Below are 22077 nucleotides of genomic sequence, written 5' to 3' on the forward strand. Positions count from 1 at the left end.
TTTCTGGATGTAAGAGTTGTGGAAAAGCAGAAGTTGCACCCAGTAGTCTTGGCAAGTGACCCGGAAGTTCAGCTGCCATATGTAAGTAGTTGAGACAAGGATTATTTCAGTTATTGAGCAGCTCAAGAATGTGTTTTTATCAGGGGAGTGGAAATGGTAATCAGACAGACTGGAAGAGTAGAAATCTCTGAGACCATACTACTTCGATACTATTGTAGTTCTGGGTGATGATACAGTGATACGTTCTGGATGTAAGAGTTGTGGACCCTTGTCCATAACTCTTACATCCAGATATGGCCGTTGTGAATGGGCATAAGATGGAGAATGGCTGTGAATGATTTTCTGTAGAAGAGGAAATGTGGACAAGATTGTTTTGAGTTTCCAAGAGGCGAGCTAATATACCATATTTAATTGAATATAACTTGTACTTTTTTCCCCAAAATTAAAGTTAAAAAATCATGGTGGAAGATATTCAGTTAAAAAGTTAAGTTAAAAAAATCATGGTGCAGGGATTTTCAGAAATTAAAATTATTCTGGAAAAAACTTAATTGACATTTATAATTAAATCCTAGGTATTCATTATAATTTTTGATTGCTCACATTATTTATAAAATGAATGCATTTAAATTTTAGCGACAGTGCTTCTGTAATTAAATTAAAATAAACAGCTTTTATTAATTGTCCTTTTTCATTTCAGAGTCATAAGAGATCTTTGAGTTTATCATAACTTTGATTTTAAAACCAGCACTGTAACTTGAATGTTTTGCCATATTTCAAGCAAAAATTACCAGTAATTTACAACACTTAAGATATGTTATGAACAATCCTTCACGAATGACTAATGAGAAGAGAAAGCAGAGCATAAAATGGACAGCAGTGGTAGGCTGGTAGAGATGGTGCAGCTATGAACACATGCATAATTGGTGCAGTATTAACAAAAGATCATGCAACTCAACGACAAAGGCAAACAATGATTGTTGAGCTGAAATGCTGATTCAATTCAACCGAATTCCAAAATATCTCAACCTGCCCTAACAATATTCACTATCTATTTCTTAGTTTTAAACTTTTTTTCATGTGCAAGGTATATATGAAACTTTTTCATTTCTTTTTTCACAGAGTAAAATCAGGGGTGTGAGATATATGCGAGGGCGAGTTATATTCGAGTGATATGGTAGTATAAATTTGGCAATAGAACAGAATAAAGAAAAATATCCAGAGTAAAGAACCACAGTTATTAACAAATACCCTCCATCTCTTCCAGCTTGAATGGAAGATTTCGAGAAATAAAACAAATTTGAGTCTCGAACATTGAACATTGCTAAACAGGACTTTACTTTTTGTGTAATTAGACTACAGACAATGAAGCTATAGAAATAAATAACTTAGCATATAACATGTGCACACATACATGCATGTGCCTACTCTTTTTTAAAATAAATTCTGAATTTATCTGATGTATTTAACAAAGATGTCACCAATTTTAGGCTTCTCAAATTAAGAGGTTGTGGCTTGTGACTTGCTAATGTGAATACAGGCTACTGCACACATTAAATATAAGACTGAAAAGTTGTACACAAAATGTTTTTTTATTTACAAAGTGCAGATGGGAGGGAGGAGGAAGCTTAAGAGTCAAAGCTATATAACTGGGAGGGGACTTCCCGTAGCTTTTAAGGAATGTGGAGAACTGACTGGAGCTTTTGACCTAGGTCCATTCCTCATCTTGTGGTTCACCCTGTTAGGTATCTACCCAGATACTGAACAAACAAGGATTGGCTGGCAATTTGGGATTTAGCCAACCCAATTGTATTCTTATTGGCATAAACCACAATGTAAAATGATGGTATAACATGACAGAATAATGGTGTAAATTTTTCATGTAGTACTATAATAATTATCCTGTACACCTCCTGAGTGTACATATAAGCAATTTGATGATGATGGTGGTGGTGTATTTAAGTTTTAAAACTTAATTATATTAAATGTTTAAATAACATTATTATTCTTTTTATAAAAGTGGAAAATTTAACCTTGCAGTCACCAGAAATTTAAAACAAATATAATGTATCTGATTGCAGTTTATTAATTAATAAACTGCAAAATTAATAAATCAAAATTTATTAAATTTTGATTTATTAAATGATAAATATATTCTCTAGCAGCTAAAATGAGGTGAAAAGTCACTCACTAGCACTGATTTTTTATTTTATTTTATTTTATTTTTATTTTTTTAATGCTGCAGTTTTGTAATATAGAAAAATTCATTTGATCCTAGGGCTTTAAATTTTTGTTCCTTGTTCTCATTTATGAGAGGGGGGGGGGCTGAAACATTCTGATAAATGCCTAGAATAAAAATATTAAAGCAACTAATATAACCACAAAAAAGAACATCTTAAAACTCTTTAATCCTCATGTTTCATCAAATTGTAATAATTTGTTGTTTTTCTTTTAGGATATATCAGAAGACATGTCAGAGGTTTTGAAGAAATTAGAAGACACAGAAGTGCAGGGCTGTCATCAAGTTTTTTGTGGCACAAAAAAGTCCACAACTGAGATAGATTTATCAAACTTTGTGTGAGACTTTAGGGGACTGTGCCCCAGCATATCCAACAGTTGCCTGATGGGTGGCCAAGTTTAAAACTGGGCATCCTGGGACAACATCTGCTCCCCAGGTCAGGAAGACCTTCCACAGCAATCACACCTGAAAACATTGATGCAGTGCTTGCTATGAATCCTGATGATAGATTAATACCAGGTAAAACATTACAAACAGGGGATATCCTGGGAATCAGTTGGAGTCATTATCCACCAACATCTCTCACTGAAATGGGTCCCCCATTTCAGTGAGAGATGCAAATATTTTGGCTCATATTGTGACTGTTGTTGAAATGGTTTCATCACTATAACCCAGAGACCAAACAACAGTCAACAGAGTGGAGACACCAGAGGTTCTCCATGGCCAAAGAAGTTCTGAAAACAAAAATCAGCAGGAAAGTTTCTTGCCATTGTCTTTTGGGATATGGATGGTGTAATCCTTGCCAAGTACTACAAAAAAAGGTAAAACTGTTAAAGCAACAGTTTATTCAACAGCTCTGAAGGAATTGAAGGAGGTACTGAAGGAAAAACGCTGCGGAAAACTGAGCAGAGGCATGTTGCTTTTGCAGAACAACGCACTTGCTCACATTGCTCGTGAAACCCAATAGACGATACATATCTTGGTCTTTCACTGTCTGCCTCATCCACTCTATTTGCCAGACCTATTACCTTTTCCCAGATTTAAGGAAACGCTTGAAAGGAATTTACCACAGACGATGAAGTCATATCTGCAACTGAGGACTGATTTGTGCAACATCAGAAAGACTTTTTTCTCAGAGGATTGCAAATGATGCAGCATTATTGTAATAAGTGTATAACACTTCATGGAGAATATGTAGAATAATGTGTAAGTTACATGTTTCTACCTCAATTATTATTAATTGAGGTAGAAATAAGTAATTAATATTAATAAGTTAGGAAATTTTATTCACTTTTAAAGTAATGAAAATAGTTTTATGATTGTAGATTTGTTTTTTTAGGAAATTCTTGTGTTAGATGAAGCTGATCGCCTTCTTGATCTTGGGTTTGAAGTAAGGTAAGGGTTTTAATTATCATTTCTGCAAGAATTTTTTAAGAAATCCTATTTCAAAATTTCATCCAATTCCTGATTATGTTGTGAGTACAAGATTTGGGAAATTGCATAGTACTATTGTACACCCTCTGTCCAAAAAGAAACCGAATTTTTGATAGAAAATAAAACACAGACCAATTATAATTATTCAAATCATTTATTTCAATCAATATACTCCCCCTCAGCTTCGATACAGCATTTGGCAGGGTCAGTTAATTCGTTAAATGAGTTTTTTATATCGGTTTTTGAGATACTTTTGAGAGTTGTGGTTACTTTCATCAGCAAATGAAGTCGTGGGAAGAGAAAGAAGTCACAGGGGTGCTAAATCAGGTGAATGATCCAACACACAAACTGGGTTTTTGCTCAAAAACTGTCTCGCAATGTTCAAATGATGAGATGGTGCATTATCTTGCAAAAGTGACCAGTTGCCTGCATCACGATTTCATGCTGTACGTGACAAATTTTCGCTATCAGTTGCTTCAAAGCTTCGAGATAAAACTCACCATTGAGTGTTTGGCCAGGCAGAACAAATACTTTTTGGATAATGCCCTTGGAATCATAGAAACAAATCAGCATTGCATTACTTTTGATTTCTCCAAGCAACTTTTTTTCGGATGCCCCTCTCTTCTGGTGGTCTCCACTCAGCACACTCTGGTGCTTTGTTTCGAGCTCATACTCAAAACACCATGTTTCGTCATTAGTAACGATCATTTAAAGGAAGTTTGAGTCCTTATGAGTGGTTTTAATGAGGTCCTTGCAGTGTTCAATTCGATACATTTTTTGGTCGCCTGTCTACTTGTGGGGAACAAATTGCGAATTCAATTTACGAAGGCCCAAACTCTCGGTCAAAATGTTGTGCACAATTGATTTTGGAATCCCCAGTTCATCTTCAATCAATCTCGCGTAAGATTTCGGGTTTTCTTTAATGAAATCATGCACTTTTTGGATGTTGACTTCGCTCAATCCAGGTTTTGGATGGCTGGCTTTTCGTCATCCTCAAGTATATCACAACCACTTTGAAATTGCTTAAACCACTTGTAAACTTGAGTACGGGATAAGCATTCATCACCATATGCTTTTTGAAGCATTTGATGCGTTTTGGTAACTCTTTTACCAAGTTTAACACAAAAGTCAATCGCAGCTCTCTGTTTGAAACTCATTTTCTGACTGTTCGTCAAAACACACTGTTGCTCTTGGCACTATAACTAGGCTTGTAATGAAACAAATGTCATAAACGATTGACACAACACTAATGAAGGTTTCTGCTTTTGACAACAAAAAAATACAACAGGTTGCGCCACTAGTTTCTTCTATATTCGAAAAGTTCGGCTTCTTTTTGGACAGAGGGTGTAGTACTACACAATTTACATTCCAATTTCTGTCATGTTGTACCATCATTTTATTTGTACAATGAAAATAGGCAGAAACATTGAAAATATCAACTGCATTGTGAATGGAAAACCTATAGAACAACTAAATCATTTCAGCTACTTAAGCACAATTTTTAGTGAAGATGGTAAATTAAATATGGAAATAGAGAACAGTATCAACAAGCTGGTATAGTAGGAAGTTAACTGAATAAATTTATATGGAATAAGAGAGAAATTAGTCAAAACACTGAAGTAGCTGTATACAGGACAGTGTTCAAACCAATTTTAACTTATGGATCTGAGAGCTGGGTTAGAAATAAAACACTTGACCAAAGACTAAAGAGCACAGATGTGAGAGTCCTGAGAAAGATTGGGGCGTAAACAGATGGCATGAATGACAATATCATATTAAAAATGAGGATATTAAGAAAGAACTTAACATTGTTAGCATCCAGGAATGGAGCTAATCTCAGGTGGTATGGTCACTTAAACAGAATTGGAGAGGAAAGTTAGCAAAACAAGTGTTCTCTGCCAGGTTGGCAGGAAGAAGACCCAGAGGAGGGCCAAGATATAAGTGGATTGATATATTAAAAAGCCTTAGAAGACAGAAATATAAGATCTGATAATGTTGGGCTCTTAACAGATTGATTTGGAGGAAAATTGTTGATAGGAAGACAGTAATGATTTAATTTCTTCATGTAGTACTATCATAATATTCTGTACACCCCTTGAAGGTGTACATGTCAGGAATTTGATGATCATGATTATCTTTTTTGTCGAATTTGGATTTAAGTTATCTGGTGCCACTTCCATATCTTTCATTCAGCTATCTGTCTTATTACTCCTAAAAATCAGCACCATCCTCTTGAACATCCTGCAGTATATTAAGTTTCTTGTGCCTACTGTTTAGCCTACTTTGGGCAGACTGGTAGGTCAATTAACATCCACCTTGAAGACCACAAAAATTATATCACAATCATCTGTAGGGAAAGTTGGGATTGGCAGATCCTTCATATAGGATTAGATGGAGGAATACATCTATATTACAATGCATTATTACATTATAATAATAATACATCTATATTACATATGATAGAAATCATTGTATGTCTGAGAGACTGTTTTCAAAATGTGGTTGTTTTCAACCTCAACAAAGTATGTTTGCATTAATTTATCAACGATCTGGGAGTCTGTCATTTTGAGACCTGATAGCGTGACATCAGAACAGTATCTTGTATTGAAAGAAGTTTTACAATGATTGTACTACATAATTCACAAGGCATGAACTGAAGGTTGAATTCCAGATGACAGGAGTAGAGCTCTCATCTATAAAAAAGGAAAATAAAACTACAGTGAGAATTAGAGTAATTTTCTAACTGAGTATTCCAAGTAAGATTTATGTAAGCCAACCTGAATGGAGGCAAATAAAAACTAGGAAGAGAAACTTGAAAAACAAATTGGGTTCAAGCCAAATAGGGATTATCAGTATCAGAATTTCACTTTTAGATAAATCATTTAGAAATCAGGAAAATGCAACAAGGATTTGTATTTAGGTGTTCTAGACATCACAAGCTGCTGAGAGAAAAACTGTTGAAAACACTACAGTTATAGAGTGCAAATAGAACATTACACAGAACAGTATCTAGTCCGTTATTTCAGTTGCGATTCAGCAGTTAAATTTGAAGGAGATACAGAGGAAGACATAAAATTATTTGCAGACTATTATTCATCATCTGTGGATCACATGAAGAAAAGTAGCATTAAACCCTATTTCAGAATTGAAGATGTTTAACCTCAGATCTTCACTTTATGTAAGTGTTATTAATATTAAATGCAGCATATGTCTGCATTTAATATTAATAACACTTACATAAACCAAATTTAGCAAGAACGTTTAAAACAACAGCTGCATCTTGATTGGAGAATACGAGACAAAGTTAAATATTTCTAGCTATTTATGCACAATTTTGAATGGAATGAAAAATGCAGGATGGAAAATTAAATATGGAAGTAGACAACAGACTGAACACAACTGGGAGTGCTTAATGGTAAGAGCTGGATAACTGGAAGGAGACCTCCATGTAGCCTTTAAAGAATGTGGAGAGCTGACCAGGGCTTTTAATCCAATCCTAACCATCTCGTGGTGCACCTTGTTGGTTATCTACCTGGATGCTGAATGAATGAGGATGGGCTGGCAGTTTGGGATTTAGCTAAGCAGATTGTATTCTTATTGGCTTAAACCTGCAAAATGATGGCACAAAATGACAGAATTTCATGCTAACTGTGGTGTTTCCAGGTTAAACAAGGTATTCGTTGCCTTTTCTCAGGCAAGCAGGGTGAGCAGTAAAAATTCAACCACTAGAACAAATCCCAAATCGATATCAGTAGAGTTCAAGATTGTGCCATCACCATAAGAAGCATCAATGGAAAGGAAATGGAACTGGTAGAAGAATTGGATAAGTACAAGATTGACATGATTGGTGTTACTGAAACAAAGAAGACATAAAAGAGGTGATATTTTTCTAATCTACAAATACAGGACAGGCAATCAGAATAAGGGAAAGGAAGGAGTAGCTATAGTATTCCATACTAAATATGAGGTTAATCTTTTTGAATGGCAGGAAATATTAAATGTAGACAAATATCAGAATGGGGAATTGGAGACAATAAGACTTATTTGTGCCTGTGGTCCCACAGAATGTTCTACTAAGAAAGATGTGGAGAAATTTTTGGCTGCATCAGAGAAGGCAGCTCGCATAATGAAGAAGGAAAATTTGTTGGCCATTTAAACAGCAAACTAGGAAATAATTACTAAACATAAAAATGTCGAGGAAAATTTGTAGAGAAGGATCTCCAAGCACAGCTAATAATAATGGTAAATACCCGCAGGATTTCTGTTAAGGATTTCATGTTTTAAAATAAAAATGTGCACAAATTCACATGAGGAGAAGATGCAACAAATAAAAGTCTCATTGACCGTTGTATTAGTGATGTTTTCCCACTGGTTTCAGAACACAAGAATGTATAGAGGATTTGAAATAGGATGTGATCACTACATCAGGATAAAATTGAATTTCATATTGAAAAGAAGAGTGTGTAAGAAAGATTTAAAGCAAATCAAAGTTCAGCAGCTTTCAGATGTGAACTGTAGACTCAAATACACATATATTATTCAAGAAAAAAAAAAATGAAAGTTTATAAATAAGAACCAACCTTGGAGAATCTGTGACAAACCCCGAGAAAACATTGATTGATTCAGCCAGAGAAATATGTGGTGAGATTGTCTGTAAGGATAGAAAAATCATAACTCTGCGGTAGATTCAGGAAATTAAAGAGGCAGTCAAGGAAAAGCAGAAATTGTATCAAAAGTTCCTGGGAACTAATTCAGCTTATGCTCTTTAGAGGGTATATCTGGTCAGTAGCAGTCAACCATTTCTACTGTATGAAATTTTTTGGCCATCATTCCTTGTTCTTTTAATTAAGAGCATATCTCCTGTCTGACATCACTCCTCTTGAAAAGTTTAATTTTGTGGAGGTTACTGTGAGTGGTATTCTCATCCATTCAACAGATGAGTTGCTATATATCATGAGTTTTCTGGCAGGGTATTTTGATTACAATACCTCCTGTATGGAATTTAAGATTTTGGGTGTCTTTTCAACCCTTCTTAAAGAATGGTGACATTTTCCCAGTTGGAAATTCGCCTCCAGGCACATATGAGGAAAGATTGTTAGATTTAAGTTTCTCATCCCCTCCCTTCTTATTCTTTTTTAGTTTGCTGAGAGCTAGTTGAAGAATTTTGCAGAGGTCAGGGTGCTGTTAAATTTGAGGATGATGCTTAAAAAAAATAATTCAATGTCATATATCTTCATCCACCATGGTGGCCATAAGTGAATTCCTATCTAGCAAACATTGATTGCACTGTGAACACCAAGGCTATTCCAAATGATATACTACCACTACAGCAAGCCTTGGACCCTGTCATCAGCCCATGGGAAAGGAGATTTACTGTGACACATCTGACCATTGCAGGCAAGTCCACTCTAGTCTATTGGTCTTGGCTGGATCATCCAAGACCATCCAGACCACTGGAGGAAAAGCAGCAGGATATTCCTTTCTTAATGTCTCAGGCTTGGATGACATGTCAAACATGTGGCAAGACATTTGATATCAGTGACAGTAGTCTTTTACTTTTTTTTTATCTTCCTTTCTTCTATAAGAATGAAGGGAATACAGAAGAGTAAAATACTTGAGAAAAGTAGCAAAAAATCATGAAGAAAAGCAAAGATGCAGATGAAAAATGACTGGAGAAGACATGAAGAAATATTTAATAAAGTTACTGTTGTCAAGCAGGTATTCAACAACCAGTCCTAATGTTGAAGGGAATACAGAAGAGTAAAAGACTTGAGAGAAGTAGCAAAAAATCGTGAAGAAAAGCAAAGATGCAGATGAAAAATGACTGGAGGAGACATGAAGAAATATTTAATAAAGTTACTGTTGTCAAGCAGGTATTCAACAACCAGTCCTAATGTTGATGGTCATCTATTCCTGCCATTCCCATAAGACAGCAAATGCAAGGTGAGTTTAATCACCTTGCATTTGCTGTAATCTTGAGAAATATCAACTCCAGGTGGTAAGTAAGCAGTGTTTGTTGTTAGACCCTAATCAGAGATGGATGGCAATGCCCCAAGAACAGTATTATGATTGGGCTTTTTGGAATGTGGTGTGGCTCTCTATAGTGATAGAAATTCCTCTGTGGAAAGATCCATTTCCCTTATTCTCTATGTTGTAAGACAGGTTTCTCATCGGTTTGAAATATGTCCTTCGAGCAAAGCAAATGGGCTCCTGCTTCTACAGAGACCTCCATTTAGTAAATGTTCTTGCAGAATCCAAACAGTTCTTTTGCAGGAATTTAGTGATTTTTTGTTTGACAGCTTTATCTGTCTTCTTATATGATCCCCTTCCCCATGTCAAGTGTAGACATTTTCTTTCTGTGAGGAAATATCCTGTATTTGGGGGATGCTGAACTTATACAAGAAGAGTTGTGGAAAGAATGCATTTCATGTTTTTCCCATACTGAAAAAATATTAAACATATTAAACATCAAATCGAACTCTGTCCACGATACTAGGAATGTATCGTGGACTTCTATATCTCTTTAGATATAGAAGCATCCATTACATGTATAGAGATATTCAGATGCTTGTCTGTGAAGTCCATTTGCCATATCATTGTAGTGTTCGTAGTGCTTATCGTGTTCACTCCGTCTCTTTAAATATATGGGAACAAAAAGGCGTTAGCTGATGTTATTTTAACAAAATAAAATAAGATTTACAAAAAATAGTTCACCCTCACCACGAACACGCACCAATAATAAAAGTTTCGTATCTCACAGAAATAGCGTGCGCAAGCACACGATACACTGCCCAAATGAGCAGTGTTGGAATTACTTGTAATGTGCAATGAGAAGCTTAAACGAATATCGGCGAAGCTAGCTGCAATTGGCCTAACGTGATTTATTTCAGCATTAATCGAACAATTCCAATTATTAGCTATTCAATCAATGTTAAAACATAAGCTGTAACATTTAACATGTTGTATTGCATTTATATAATGTTGTAAGCATTGTTATTATTTATAAACACAAACAAAATTTAATATTTTTTCCTTGGGGGGGTGCTGCAGTGTCGCAGTGATTATGTACGAGCCGCCACTGATTAAGAAATAAATGTGAAGTTTCTAATAGTTATTAATCCATATTATTTATATAGTTAAAGTTGAAAAGGAACTTGATTGATCTCCAGTTCACACATAGAAATGAGCCCAGGAAATTTGTTTATTTATCAGGCTTGTTTATTTTAAGTCTAATAAGTGATTTCTAACAGTTGATATGGTTTTAGTAGTTTATTCAACGAAGTTATAGAAGTGTCTTGGATGAAGACAAGGTATATTTTCTTTAGTGAAAATAGGAAGCAAGACACTGAAATTCCAGAACTTTTGACCATATAGGATGAATCTGTTAACTTATGAGAATTAAAGGGAAACTGTGTAGATAAAGTGTTTCTCACGTTGTCTGGAGTTGTGATATGATGAATATATTGACACTTATGTAGCTAAGTAGTTGATTAGATGTTGTATATATTTGTGTTGTTTGTAAATTAAAGATTTTGATTTTGATTATAAGATGTTTGAAACCTGAATCTCTTAATAAGTTTATGAGTTAACTTAGATAAGATGTTTATGAGCTATCCTGGGACACAAATCTAATTAAGAGGGTGGTCTGAAAAGTTCTCGGCCTCGACCCTAGATGGCAACACTATCGGCAAAGATTTTTTTTTCTAAGTTGGTGCATCTCTCATAAGCATCCAGGTGAAATTGCAAGTCATTCTATCAAGTAGTTTATTTTATACAGCTGTTTGAAGTAAAAGCGTTGTCTGTATAACCTCTGAAATGGATAAAATTGAGTATCGTGTGGTTATAAAATTCTTTGTAAAAGAAGGTTTAATGCGAAAAGAAATTCATTCAAACTTCAAAAGTTAATGGTGGGCATTCTTTTCCTTCGTTTTCGACAATTAAGAAATGGGCTGCCGAGTTTAAAAGTGGCAATACCTGCCTTGTAGATGATCCATGTGAAGGACGTTCAAAAAATGTGTAACAACACCAGAAATCATTGATCAAGTGCATGATATGGTATTGGATTGACTTACTGGCAAGTCAAAGTGCATGAAATTGCTGAGACTATAGGCATTTCAAAAGAACATGTAGGATATATTTTGCATGAAGAATTGCAAATGAAAAAGCTTTGTGCAAGATGGGTGCTACACTTGCTCACACAGATCAAAAACGCACTTGCATGAAAATCTCTGAACAGTGCTTGGAGCGTTTTAACAAGAATAAAACTGATTTTGTGCATCAATTTATTACTATGGATGAGACTTGGATACACCATTACACCAGAATCCAAACAGCAGTCAAAACAGTGGACAAAAGCTGGTTGTTCAGCGCCCAAGACGACAAAGTCAGTTCCATCAGTATGAATGATCATGGCATCGGTTATTTGGGATGCTAAAGGCATTTTGTTTATTAATTATCTTGAAAAGGGTAAAACGATAACTGGGGAATGTTATTCTGATCTTTTAAACCAGACTAGACGAAAAAGCTTGTGAGAAAAGACCCAGCCTGTAGAAGGGAAAAAAAACATCTTTCATCAGGACAATGCACGTGCCCACAAAGGTGTTTTAGCAATGGGAAAATTAAGGATCTGCACTATTAATCATTATTAAAACACTTAAGGAATAGAACAACGTAGTTAGGAATATAAATTAAATTAAACTTTAATAAATATTTTCCGATATTTCGGCAATGTCACATTGCCATTTTCTAAAGGAACTTACAAAAAAAGTTACGTGCAACGTAGGCACTACAACACAGAAACTGGGAATGAAAAGATGAAGCTATTGTTCTCCTAACAGTCCTGATGGTGCCCTCTAGCGGGCTAAGTAGGTGTTCTTGGCCGTTGGGCTGAAGGTCTGCAGATGTAGGTCTCCCAAATTTGGGGGCAGTCGCATACAACCAAATTTGTTGAGGTTTGGAGAATTTCTCAGGGCTGAGGCTGATTCCATAAAGAGTTTCAAATTTGTATTTGCTACGGTGTATCACTGTAGCTTTCTTCCACCGTATTCTGTGGCGTGTATCCAGAGCATGGTCCGCAAGCCCAGAATGACTGTATTTGTGAAAACGGATGTAGTCCTTGTGTTCCGAAATTCTGATATTCGCTGTCCTGCCTGTTTGGCCAAAGTAAGACAGTTTACAACTGCAAGGGACCTGGTAAACACCAGGTAGGTCTAGGGGAAGTGGTTGGTCTTTAGTGGAGCGGATAAGGGATGCCAATTTTCTGTAAGGTTTGTAACAGGAGGTCAGGTCATTTTTTTTTAAGATTTTGGTAATCTTTTCCGAGGTGCCTCGGATGTAGGGAATGGTGATGGATTTAGAGTAATCCTTGTTGTGGGGGGGGGGGGGGATCTGTGGTTTGTAGGTTCTAATATTTTTTGGATTTGGCTGAGAAAGTGTTGAGGATGTGATTTAGTTCAGTGTTTAGGGCCAAGTCGTTTGAACAAATTAGTTTAGCCCTGTTGTATAGTGTTTTCACTACTCCATATTGTTGTGAGGGGGGGGGGGGGATTGTTGGTGAATGTATCTGCCTGTATGGGTGGGTTTTCTGTAAACTGAGAAAACCAAGGATCCATTAGTCTGGCGGGTGACTAGTGTGTATAGGAAAGGGAGGCTGTTGTTTTCCTCTTTTTCCAGAGTGAATTTGATTCTGGGGTGTTGTTGGTTTAAGTGTGTTAAGAAGGAGAGAAGTGTTTCAGAGCCATGTGGCCAAATAGCGAACACATCATCAACGTAGCGAAGCCATATGGTTGGTTTTTGTGGGGCAGAGGCTAAGGCTTTTTCTTCAAAGGTCTCCATAAAGAAATTGCCCAAGGGTGGGGAGAGTGGTGAACCCATGGCTGTCCCCTCTATTTGTTTGTAGAATTTTCCCTGCCAAACGAAATAGCCTGAGTTCATTGTGAACTGAAATAAGGCTGAGATATTGGGAGAAAATTTAGCTTGGATTAGCTCTAAAGTTTCCTTGAGTGGGACATTTGTAAATAAAGAGGACACATCGAGGCTGACCATTATGTCAGTATGTTGGAGTGTAAGGTTTTTCTATGCTGGCTTTGAAATGGGCTGAGTTTTTTATGTGTGATGGTGTGTTGCCAGTATAGTGTGTGAGCTCTTTGGCCAAATGTTTAGCTAATTTGTATGTGGGGGAATCAATGCCATCCACTATGGGACGTAATGGCACATTTTCTTTGTGTATTTTTGGGAGTCCGTAAATACGGGGGGGTACAGAGTTAAACGGCTTTAATCTGTTGGTAACTTCTACAGGCCAAGAAGTGACTCTCTTAAGGAGCCTGTGAAGTTTTCTAATTTGAGAGTTGGCAGGATTGTAATTGATAGGGAGGTAAGTGGCCCGATCTAATAGAAGAGCATTCAGCTTACCTGTGTAGTCCTTTTGGTTAAGTACTACAGTTGCATTTCCCTTATTCGCTTTGGTGATAACTAATTCTTTATTATTCTTCATTTCCTGTAGAGCTTTATATTCCTTGTTTGATATGTTGGTTTTTGGTGGTCTTGCTTTGGAAAGGACACAGGCTACATCCAGTCTTACACTGTTGGCGACTTGATGTGGAAGGTGGCGGATTCCGCGCTCGAACTGGATCATAATATCCTCACTAGGTATTTTATTGGGAGCAATGGCGAAGTTGTGTCCACGTGACAGCGTGTTGAGTGCTTCAGGCTTCAGGGTGACTGAAGAAAGGTTGATTACCGTGTTGGTAGCAGGTTTTGGAAAGACGGTACAGTTCTTTTTTCATTTTTCAAACTTTTTCATCTGTTGGCCTCATATTTTTTTAAATTCTTTTTCGCAGCGGTACATGAGACGTCATGTAAAATGGACCAAAGTTCGTGGTTCAAAGTGCGCGAAAGCTCATCTTCGACGGCACGAATAGCTTCGTTAATGTCCACTAAGAGCGACCGCGTGGCGATGATTTGTTTGCATAGCAACGCGTAGCTAGCGCGGTTCGGAGAGCTTTTTGTGACACAAACCGGTGCTTAAATTTTACACAGTTCGGGATTACTTTATTATCCCGGCAGCATTTCATTTTCACAAATACAGTCATTCTGGGCTTGTGGACCATGCTCTGGATACGCGCCATAGAATACGGTGGAAGAAAGCTACAGTGATAAACTGTAGCAAATACAAATTTGAAAGCCTCTTTATGGAATCAGCCTCAGCCCTAAGAAATTCTCCAAACCTCAACAAATTTGGTTGTATGCGACTGCCCCAAATTTGGGAGGCCTACATCAGCAGACCTTCAGCCCAACGGCCAAGAACACATACTTAGCCCGCTAGAGGGCACCATCAGGACTGTTAGGAGAACAATAGCTTCATCTCTTAATTCCCAGTTTCTGTGTTGTAGTGCCTACGTGCACGTAACTTTTTTGTAAGTTCCTTTAGAAGATGGCAATGTGACATTGCTGAAATATCAGAAAATCTCTTCCCAAAACTAAAACTCTTCCTCGCTGGTCAGCGTTTTTCATCGAATCAAGAGGTGATTGCAACTGTAGAGGGGATATTCTGCACATCTTATTGAGAACCACTACAGGGATAGGATAATGGCACTGGAGCTTTGCTGGAATAAATGTATTAGTCTTAACCACCTTACCGGCCATTATGGATGAAATATATGTCCTCATACGCTTCGTATCCATCATATATTTCAATGTAATATCAATGGTATTACAGTTTTAATATGCAGTACGCATCTATGATAACCTTGACGTCTATAGACGTCTTGGCTGGTAGCATGGTTAAGGGAGATTATGTTGAAAAATAAAAATAATTTTGAAATTATAAATTTGTTTTTTCATTGTTAGGCCAAGAAATTTTCAGACCACCCTCGTAGGTGTTTAGTTTCAGTTTTTTCCTTTTGTTTTGAAATTAAGCATTAAACTACTCGGAGTGTATGGCCATAAGTAAAAAATAAATAAATAAATAGCCCTCCCATACATACTACATATGCATGAGAAGTTTCCATGTGGCTCTCTTTTGGTTTCGATTTCATCATTTTTATTGGCAAAATGATTTTGAGTAATAATAATTCTTAGGTTAAATTTAATGAAATTTCTTAATATTTTTATTAAAATGTCATGAATCATTTCAGTTTTGGTTGCACTGTTAGTAATGGAAAAGTGATAGGCAGAACAAAATTACATATCTAAAATGCATTACCTTTTTACACGCTTGTTAAATTTTTATTACGTACCATCACTTAATAGGGTTCTTTGGATAATGCGAATTTGAAAGATATGATGATAGTTATTTCAAAAATGGAAATGTGGACAGTTGAGAATTTAATGTTGGTCATTATTATTACTGTTATTTAGGACTTCCGTGGAATCATAAGAATGGTGGAAAGTATACCTCAGACACACAGTCTGTCATACCACTTCTTAAACTCATTCACTATTATCATCCTCTCAGCAATGCATGCTATCATATCTACAGTCTCTCTCCATGCATAAACATTCCTTTTCATTCTCTTGGTTCCTTGTCCTTATCTCATTTTCTACCATGTGAAAAGTTCGGATCATCTTAAAAATTTTGTAAATACCTCTTAGCAGCATAAATGCCTTCAATGATATCACCTGTTTGTCTTTTATCTTCCTAAGTCTATGGATTACATACCATGTGTGTCCTCATGACCAGAATTTTACTGTCATGATCACCATGTTGTCTCTGTTATCTGCCTTTGCATTCACTTAATTTCTTTTTTCCCAACAAATCCTGGTGACTACATTTGGGTAAAATAATTGGTTTTTGAATGGGTTTGGTTATTGTGCATTTAGCAAGGCTATTATTTGCAGAGAAGCCAGAGAATCAAGAAGTTAATATAGCTAACAATCAAAGGATATCTTTGATTGTTAGCTATATTGTTTCTATCTTCCTGTTTAGCTGTGCTATCCTGTGAAGCAGGATAGCACAGCTAAACAGGAAGATAGATATGAGGTTAATGATGTGGTTTGCAGCAGGACCAGGTGATGGAATGCATAAACATGAGGATGAGGCATTTATGAATGGCAATCAGAATCAGGGAAACAGGAGTGGTTAGACTGAAGAGAGTGGTAGGAGCACATGTGTGGGGATATCAGTTGAATGTTGCAAAGTGTAATTTTAAAATTTGGAAAGCAAAGTGGGATTACAGAGTATAGGATTGGTGGGAACATTTTAGAGGAGGTGGAGTAGATGAAAGATCTAGGAGTGATGGGGGATAGGGATTTGAAGAGCTTCCTGTTCTTTAATTTTGAATGCTCTTCTTTGTCGACAGTGGGTGTTCTTCAATTTTTGTATTCCAATGATGATAGTATGAACATAATATATGAATAACTTTTTTTTGTGTGTGCTAAAATAAATAAATAAATACTCTAATTTGGTATGCATGAGGCATTATGTATTGATATAAAGTTACGCTGGAATAACTTCTACAAAATTATCATACTTGATATTTGTCTGTGTATATTTCACTTTTCAAATTTTTACTTTGAGCTGTATTATCTGCTTAACTTAATATCTAAATTTAACATTAATTTTAATTATTAAAAAGAATGGAAAATGTAATATATATACATATGTAAACACAAACAAAAAATGTTCACAGATCAGAAGCTTCAGAAATCTGCGGAATTAAATCTGCAGGACACTGGTGCTATATCAGACTCAAAAATCACAGGCATTAGTATGTGGATAAAGGTTGGTCAGCTGGTAGAGCCTCTGCTACTAATGGCTCACACAAAAACTTAAGCAAGTTAGAGTGCAGTTAGTAGTTGGAAGGAGATCGATCGTTCGATGCTGTTGACACATTCCCCCTCGATGAGTCTTTGGACTCCCTGGAGGTGTCACATAATAATAATAATAATTTGCTATGGTGAATTTTCTTTAAAATAGCATTGTGCCTATGTTAACCATAAGCATTGTGCCTATGGTTAGACAATAAATTATATATTTAATTTAATCCCTTATCCAAGTGTAAGCGAACAAAGTTTGTGCCTGATGTATCTTCAGGACTGGGGGGCAACTCGTGGCAGAGGTGGACAAAGCTTCATATCACTTGCCTTAATATCCCCTAATGCAAAACACATCTCCCTGTGGACATATATAATGCTATGCATTATGGGAAGGGCCACTACCCAGATCAGTTTCGACCTTTATTGAGGTCTCTTCAGTGGGAGCCAGACCCAGAAGTGATACCAAGGCTGAAGCAACGAAATCATATTTACTTATACAAGTTGCCAAATGGTGTTTCACATTATTAAATTACTCTGGATTAGAGAACAATGTTGAAAGTTTTTCCCCACTTGGTTAGACTGTAAATTATATATTTAGTTTAATCCTTTATCCAAGTGTAAGCAAACAAAGTTTGTGTCTGAAGTATTTTCAGGACTAGGGGTAGCTTGTGGCAAAGGTGGACAAAGCTTCACATCACTTGCCTTAGTATCCTTTAATGCAGGGTTTCCCAAACTGTGTTCCATGGAAGGTGAATAAGTGTTCCGCAAGAAGATCCTGGAATTTGTCATTTTAGTTTTCTAAGCATTTTTCATGAATTTTATAGTTAATTTTATAGTGGAAATATTCTGATGAGAATAATATTCGTGAATATGTTGAAAAGCTCAGACCCAGAATGCCTAATAACATCTGTGTATCGTTAATTTTCATACATCGAAACCTTTCAACATTTGGAAAGGGAATACCGCTGTTTATGACCGGACATAAAAATTACCTGCAAGCTGATTATAACAATGGGTGGAATATCCTCTGTTCTCAAAACTGAAGGAAATGACATCTGTGTAGAAAATGTCAGTGACCAAGCGGCATGTTTTTAAACATGAAATATTCATGAATAATCGTTAATTTTCACACCAATATCTTTCAACAATCAGGAAAGAGAATACTGCTGTTTATGACTGATCATAAAAATTGCCTGCAAGCCCATTACAACAATGGGTGGCGTATATATCCTCTGTTCTCAAAACTGAACGAAATAACATCTGTGTTGCAAATGTTAGTGACCAATCAGCAAGGAAGTATAAAGAAAATTTTTCCATTGAAATTGAAGATCAAGGTATCTATATCCGGTTCTCAAATCTAGTAATACTGAATACGTTCTTCACTTAAGTTCGTATTGTAGGGTGAACGTTTGGAAACTGTAATGCAGTGCTTTTTTAAAAATAATAGGCCTGCAGATTTCAATTTTAAGGTATTTGTGATGCAACAGATTATCGAAGGTATTTATGATGCAACAGATAGTGAGTCAGCCTCCACCAGCCTACAAAGCGATCTCCAAGATGTACAAAAGGAGGGGAAAAGCACACAGGAGAAAAAGTCGCATTCACTCATAAGTACTTACAATAATAATATAAAATTTTGGTGATCAGAATGGGATATGTTAATGAAAATCGGCACAAATTAATTTAATGATGTTTATGTTTAATTAATGATCAATTATTAATTAATAATAAAAATCATCTAAATTAACAATCAATTATTAATTAATACATTACAAAATAACCAAGGTGTTCTGTGAAAATTTCAGGATTTGTGAAGTGTTCTGTCATCAGAAAAGTTTGCGGAACCATGCCCTAATGCAAAGTACACCTCCTTGTAGACATGTATAATGCTATGCATTATGGGAAGGGTCACTACCCAGACCGGTTTCGACCTTTATTGAGGTCTCTTCAGTGGTCCCAAAGATACTTTAGGTGCAAACTTTGTTTGCTTACACTTGGATAATGGATTAAACTAATTACAATCGGTTCTCTTTTTATGCAGTAGATATGTTCCACAGAAAACAGCATATATAAAATTGCACAAAAAAGACCTGACTTAAGTTGAAAATTTAGGGATATGTCTCATAATTTTCTAAAACTGCATAAAAACAAAGCAATGAATTAAAATAAACCTAAAATCGCATAAAAAAACTTTATTAATTTAATTTTATTGAAAAGTAACATTTTTTTTTTTTTTACATTTTTCATCATAATTATCGTCGCTATTAGAAAATATTCTGCAACATTTGTGAACTGGTGTGAAATCACTTTCATCACCAGAAGATATAGTCAGCGCATCAGATCTATATGGTAAAGGCAGTGGTTCTTCACAAACAGAATTAGGTTCACCTCGTTTTGTGCTGATTTTTTTCTTCTGACAAAGTAATAAGTGATTAAACTTTGCGATGATGATTTTACTAATTTTTTTATACAGATCGCGATATCCAGACATACAGTTCTTCAGCTCACGTTGGAATTTAAAGGCTCGTTCAGAATTTGTGTCATGAACAAGAAAATGATTTTCCAATTTATTTCACAGTTCAAGACCTCGAATTATATTTGCAGTGAGGGGGGACAGGTTTTTCTTCTGCTTCACTATCGTTTTCTAGATCTTCAATGATATCTAAAGTTAATCGAAATCCAATAATATCATTGTCACTTAAGGCATTATCCACAAGTAATTCATCTCTATCATTCTGGCTAAATGTATCAAAATCTTCTCCACCAATTTCAGGTGCCAAAGTAATGATTTCAGCTGATAATGTAGATGTTTGGATGGTTGCACTGTTTGCAACACATCCAGGCCAAGCTGTTTCCAGCAGGCATATGAAGTTTGTGGTCTTATTTCAGTGATAGTAGATGCAACATGATTTAAGCAGTCCAAAATAGAAATTTTTTTCCAAACATCAGTTACTGTTGATGATTCATTTTCTATTTTGTCCAATATAAATTGAAAAGTGTGTTTAATGTAATATTTTTTAAAAGTAGCAATTATGCCTTGATCTAATGACTGAATAATGCTTGTTGTGCTGGGTGGAAAAAACACTAGCTGCACATTTGGATGTTCTAAATGTGGATGACATGGAGCATTATCAATAATTAATAAAACTTTTAAATCGAGAGCTTTTTGCTTCATATATGTTTCCACTTCTGGTACAAAGCAATTATTGACCCATTCAGTAAATACAGCAGTTGTTATCCAGGCCTTTGTATTAGCCATCCAATGTACCAGCAGCTGTTTTAGATCTTTACCTTTTAGAGCGTGGTCTTAGAGATTGATTTACTAGGAGGGGTTTCAACATTCGATCCCCCGATGCATTGCTACAAAGTAACAACGTTACTTGATATTTGCTTACTTTAAACCCACTTCCTTTTTTCTCAGACTTTGCGATGTAAGTTCGACTAGGCATTTTCATCCAAAACAATCCTGTTTCGTCAGCATTAAACACTTGATTGGGAGAATATCCACCATCTTCAATAATTTTGACTGTCAACTTCTCTTGAAAATTTTTGGCGGCTGCTGCATCTGCTGCTGCGACATCGCCTGTAATCTTCACATTATGAAATCTATTCTTTTTTAAAAACCTGGTTAGCCATCCTTTGCTAGCCGAAAATTCTTTATCAGCCTGGGAAGTGGAAGTAGATGCCCTAATTGCTTCATCTGTTCATAAAACGGAGATCTTTTTATTTAATTAAATAATCACTTTTAGGAATTCTTATTAGAGTTAATTCTTCAATCCAAGTTACGTTACGTTTTTTTCTAATAAAGCATCTCTTGAGTATGATGATAATTTGGCATTTAGTTTTGTGCCAGAAATGACAGATTTTCTTAATGTGACTTCATTCTTTTTAATTGCTCTTATAGTAGAATGGCCTAAATTAAAATGTTTACCAATTGCCGTAGATCCCTCTCTTTTTGCTAAGCAATCTAAAATTGCAATTTTCATTTCCAGAGAAATTGCTTTTCTTTGGTGCTTTTTTTCTCCATTGGGCCAAATTAAATCTTTAAAATAAAAATTAGCACAATTTAGACTTACGATGAAAAGACAAAAACAAACTTACTCACATGCAAAATTAAACTTCACGGACACTCACTGCTTACACGTTAATCACGTTACACCCAAAATGTGCTGCAACACACTGTTCATTATGCACAACGGTACATAACTTTTGAAGTTATGCACCGCATAAAAAGAGACCCGAGTGTTTAAACTCTGGAGAGTGCATGTGGCATCAGTCTTCTGGCTTCACTATAGAAGATACTGACAAAAGAATAAATCAAATATATATATGTATTTGCATATAAATAAGTGAATAAATATTTTTGCATAAAATAAATATTTATTTTATGCAAATATTTATAGCTAATGACATTAAATTTGGTTATGATTATGCACAACAGTACATAACTTTTGAAGTTATGCACCACATAACTCTTCAAAACTGCATAATAAAGATACGTATAAAAAGAGACCCAAGTGTATATAATTTAAAAATGCATAAAAAAAATCTGACCTCCAACCTTGTGGTTTGAATTCCAAAATATGCATGGATGTTTGCCTTAAGATGGGAGATTAATTTTATAGCCTGCATGAAACCATTGCTCACTTCTT

At 35.7% G+C, this 22077-nt stretch overlaps 1 protein-coding gene across 2 annotated transcripts in view; it reads left to right on the plus strand.

Annotated features, from left to right (window-relative positions):
• The window catches only part of LOC150104578 (ATP-dependent RNA helicase DDX55), a 370346-nt gene that overhangs the window by 123883 nt on the left and 224386 nt on the right, over positions 1 to 22077 (plus strand). For both annotated transcript variants that reach the window (XM_090395791.1, XM_090395793.1), the window contains exon 6: positions 3576 to 3631. In XM_090395791.1, the coding sequence (XP_090251917.1) occupies positions 3576 to 3631 (56 nt within the window). The remainder of the gene's footprint in view (positions 1 to 3575; positions 3632 to 22077) is intronic.

Source organism: Typopeltis vanoorti, chromosome 7 (assembly GCF_054136105.1).
Source record: "Typopeltis vanoorti isolate ZY-2024b chromosome 7, IOZ_Tvanoo_1.0, whole genome shotgun sequence".
Taxonomy (NCBI): Eukaryota; Metazoa; Arthropoda; class Arachnida; order Uropygi; family Thelyphonidae; genus Typopeltis; species Typopeltis vanoorti.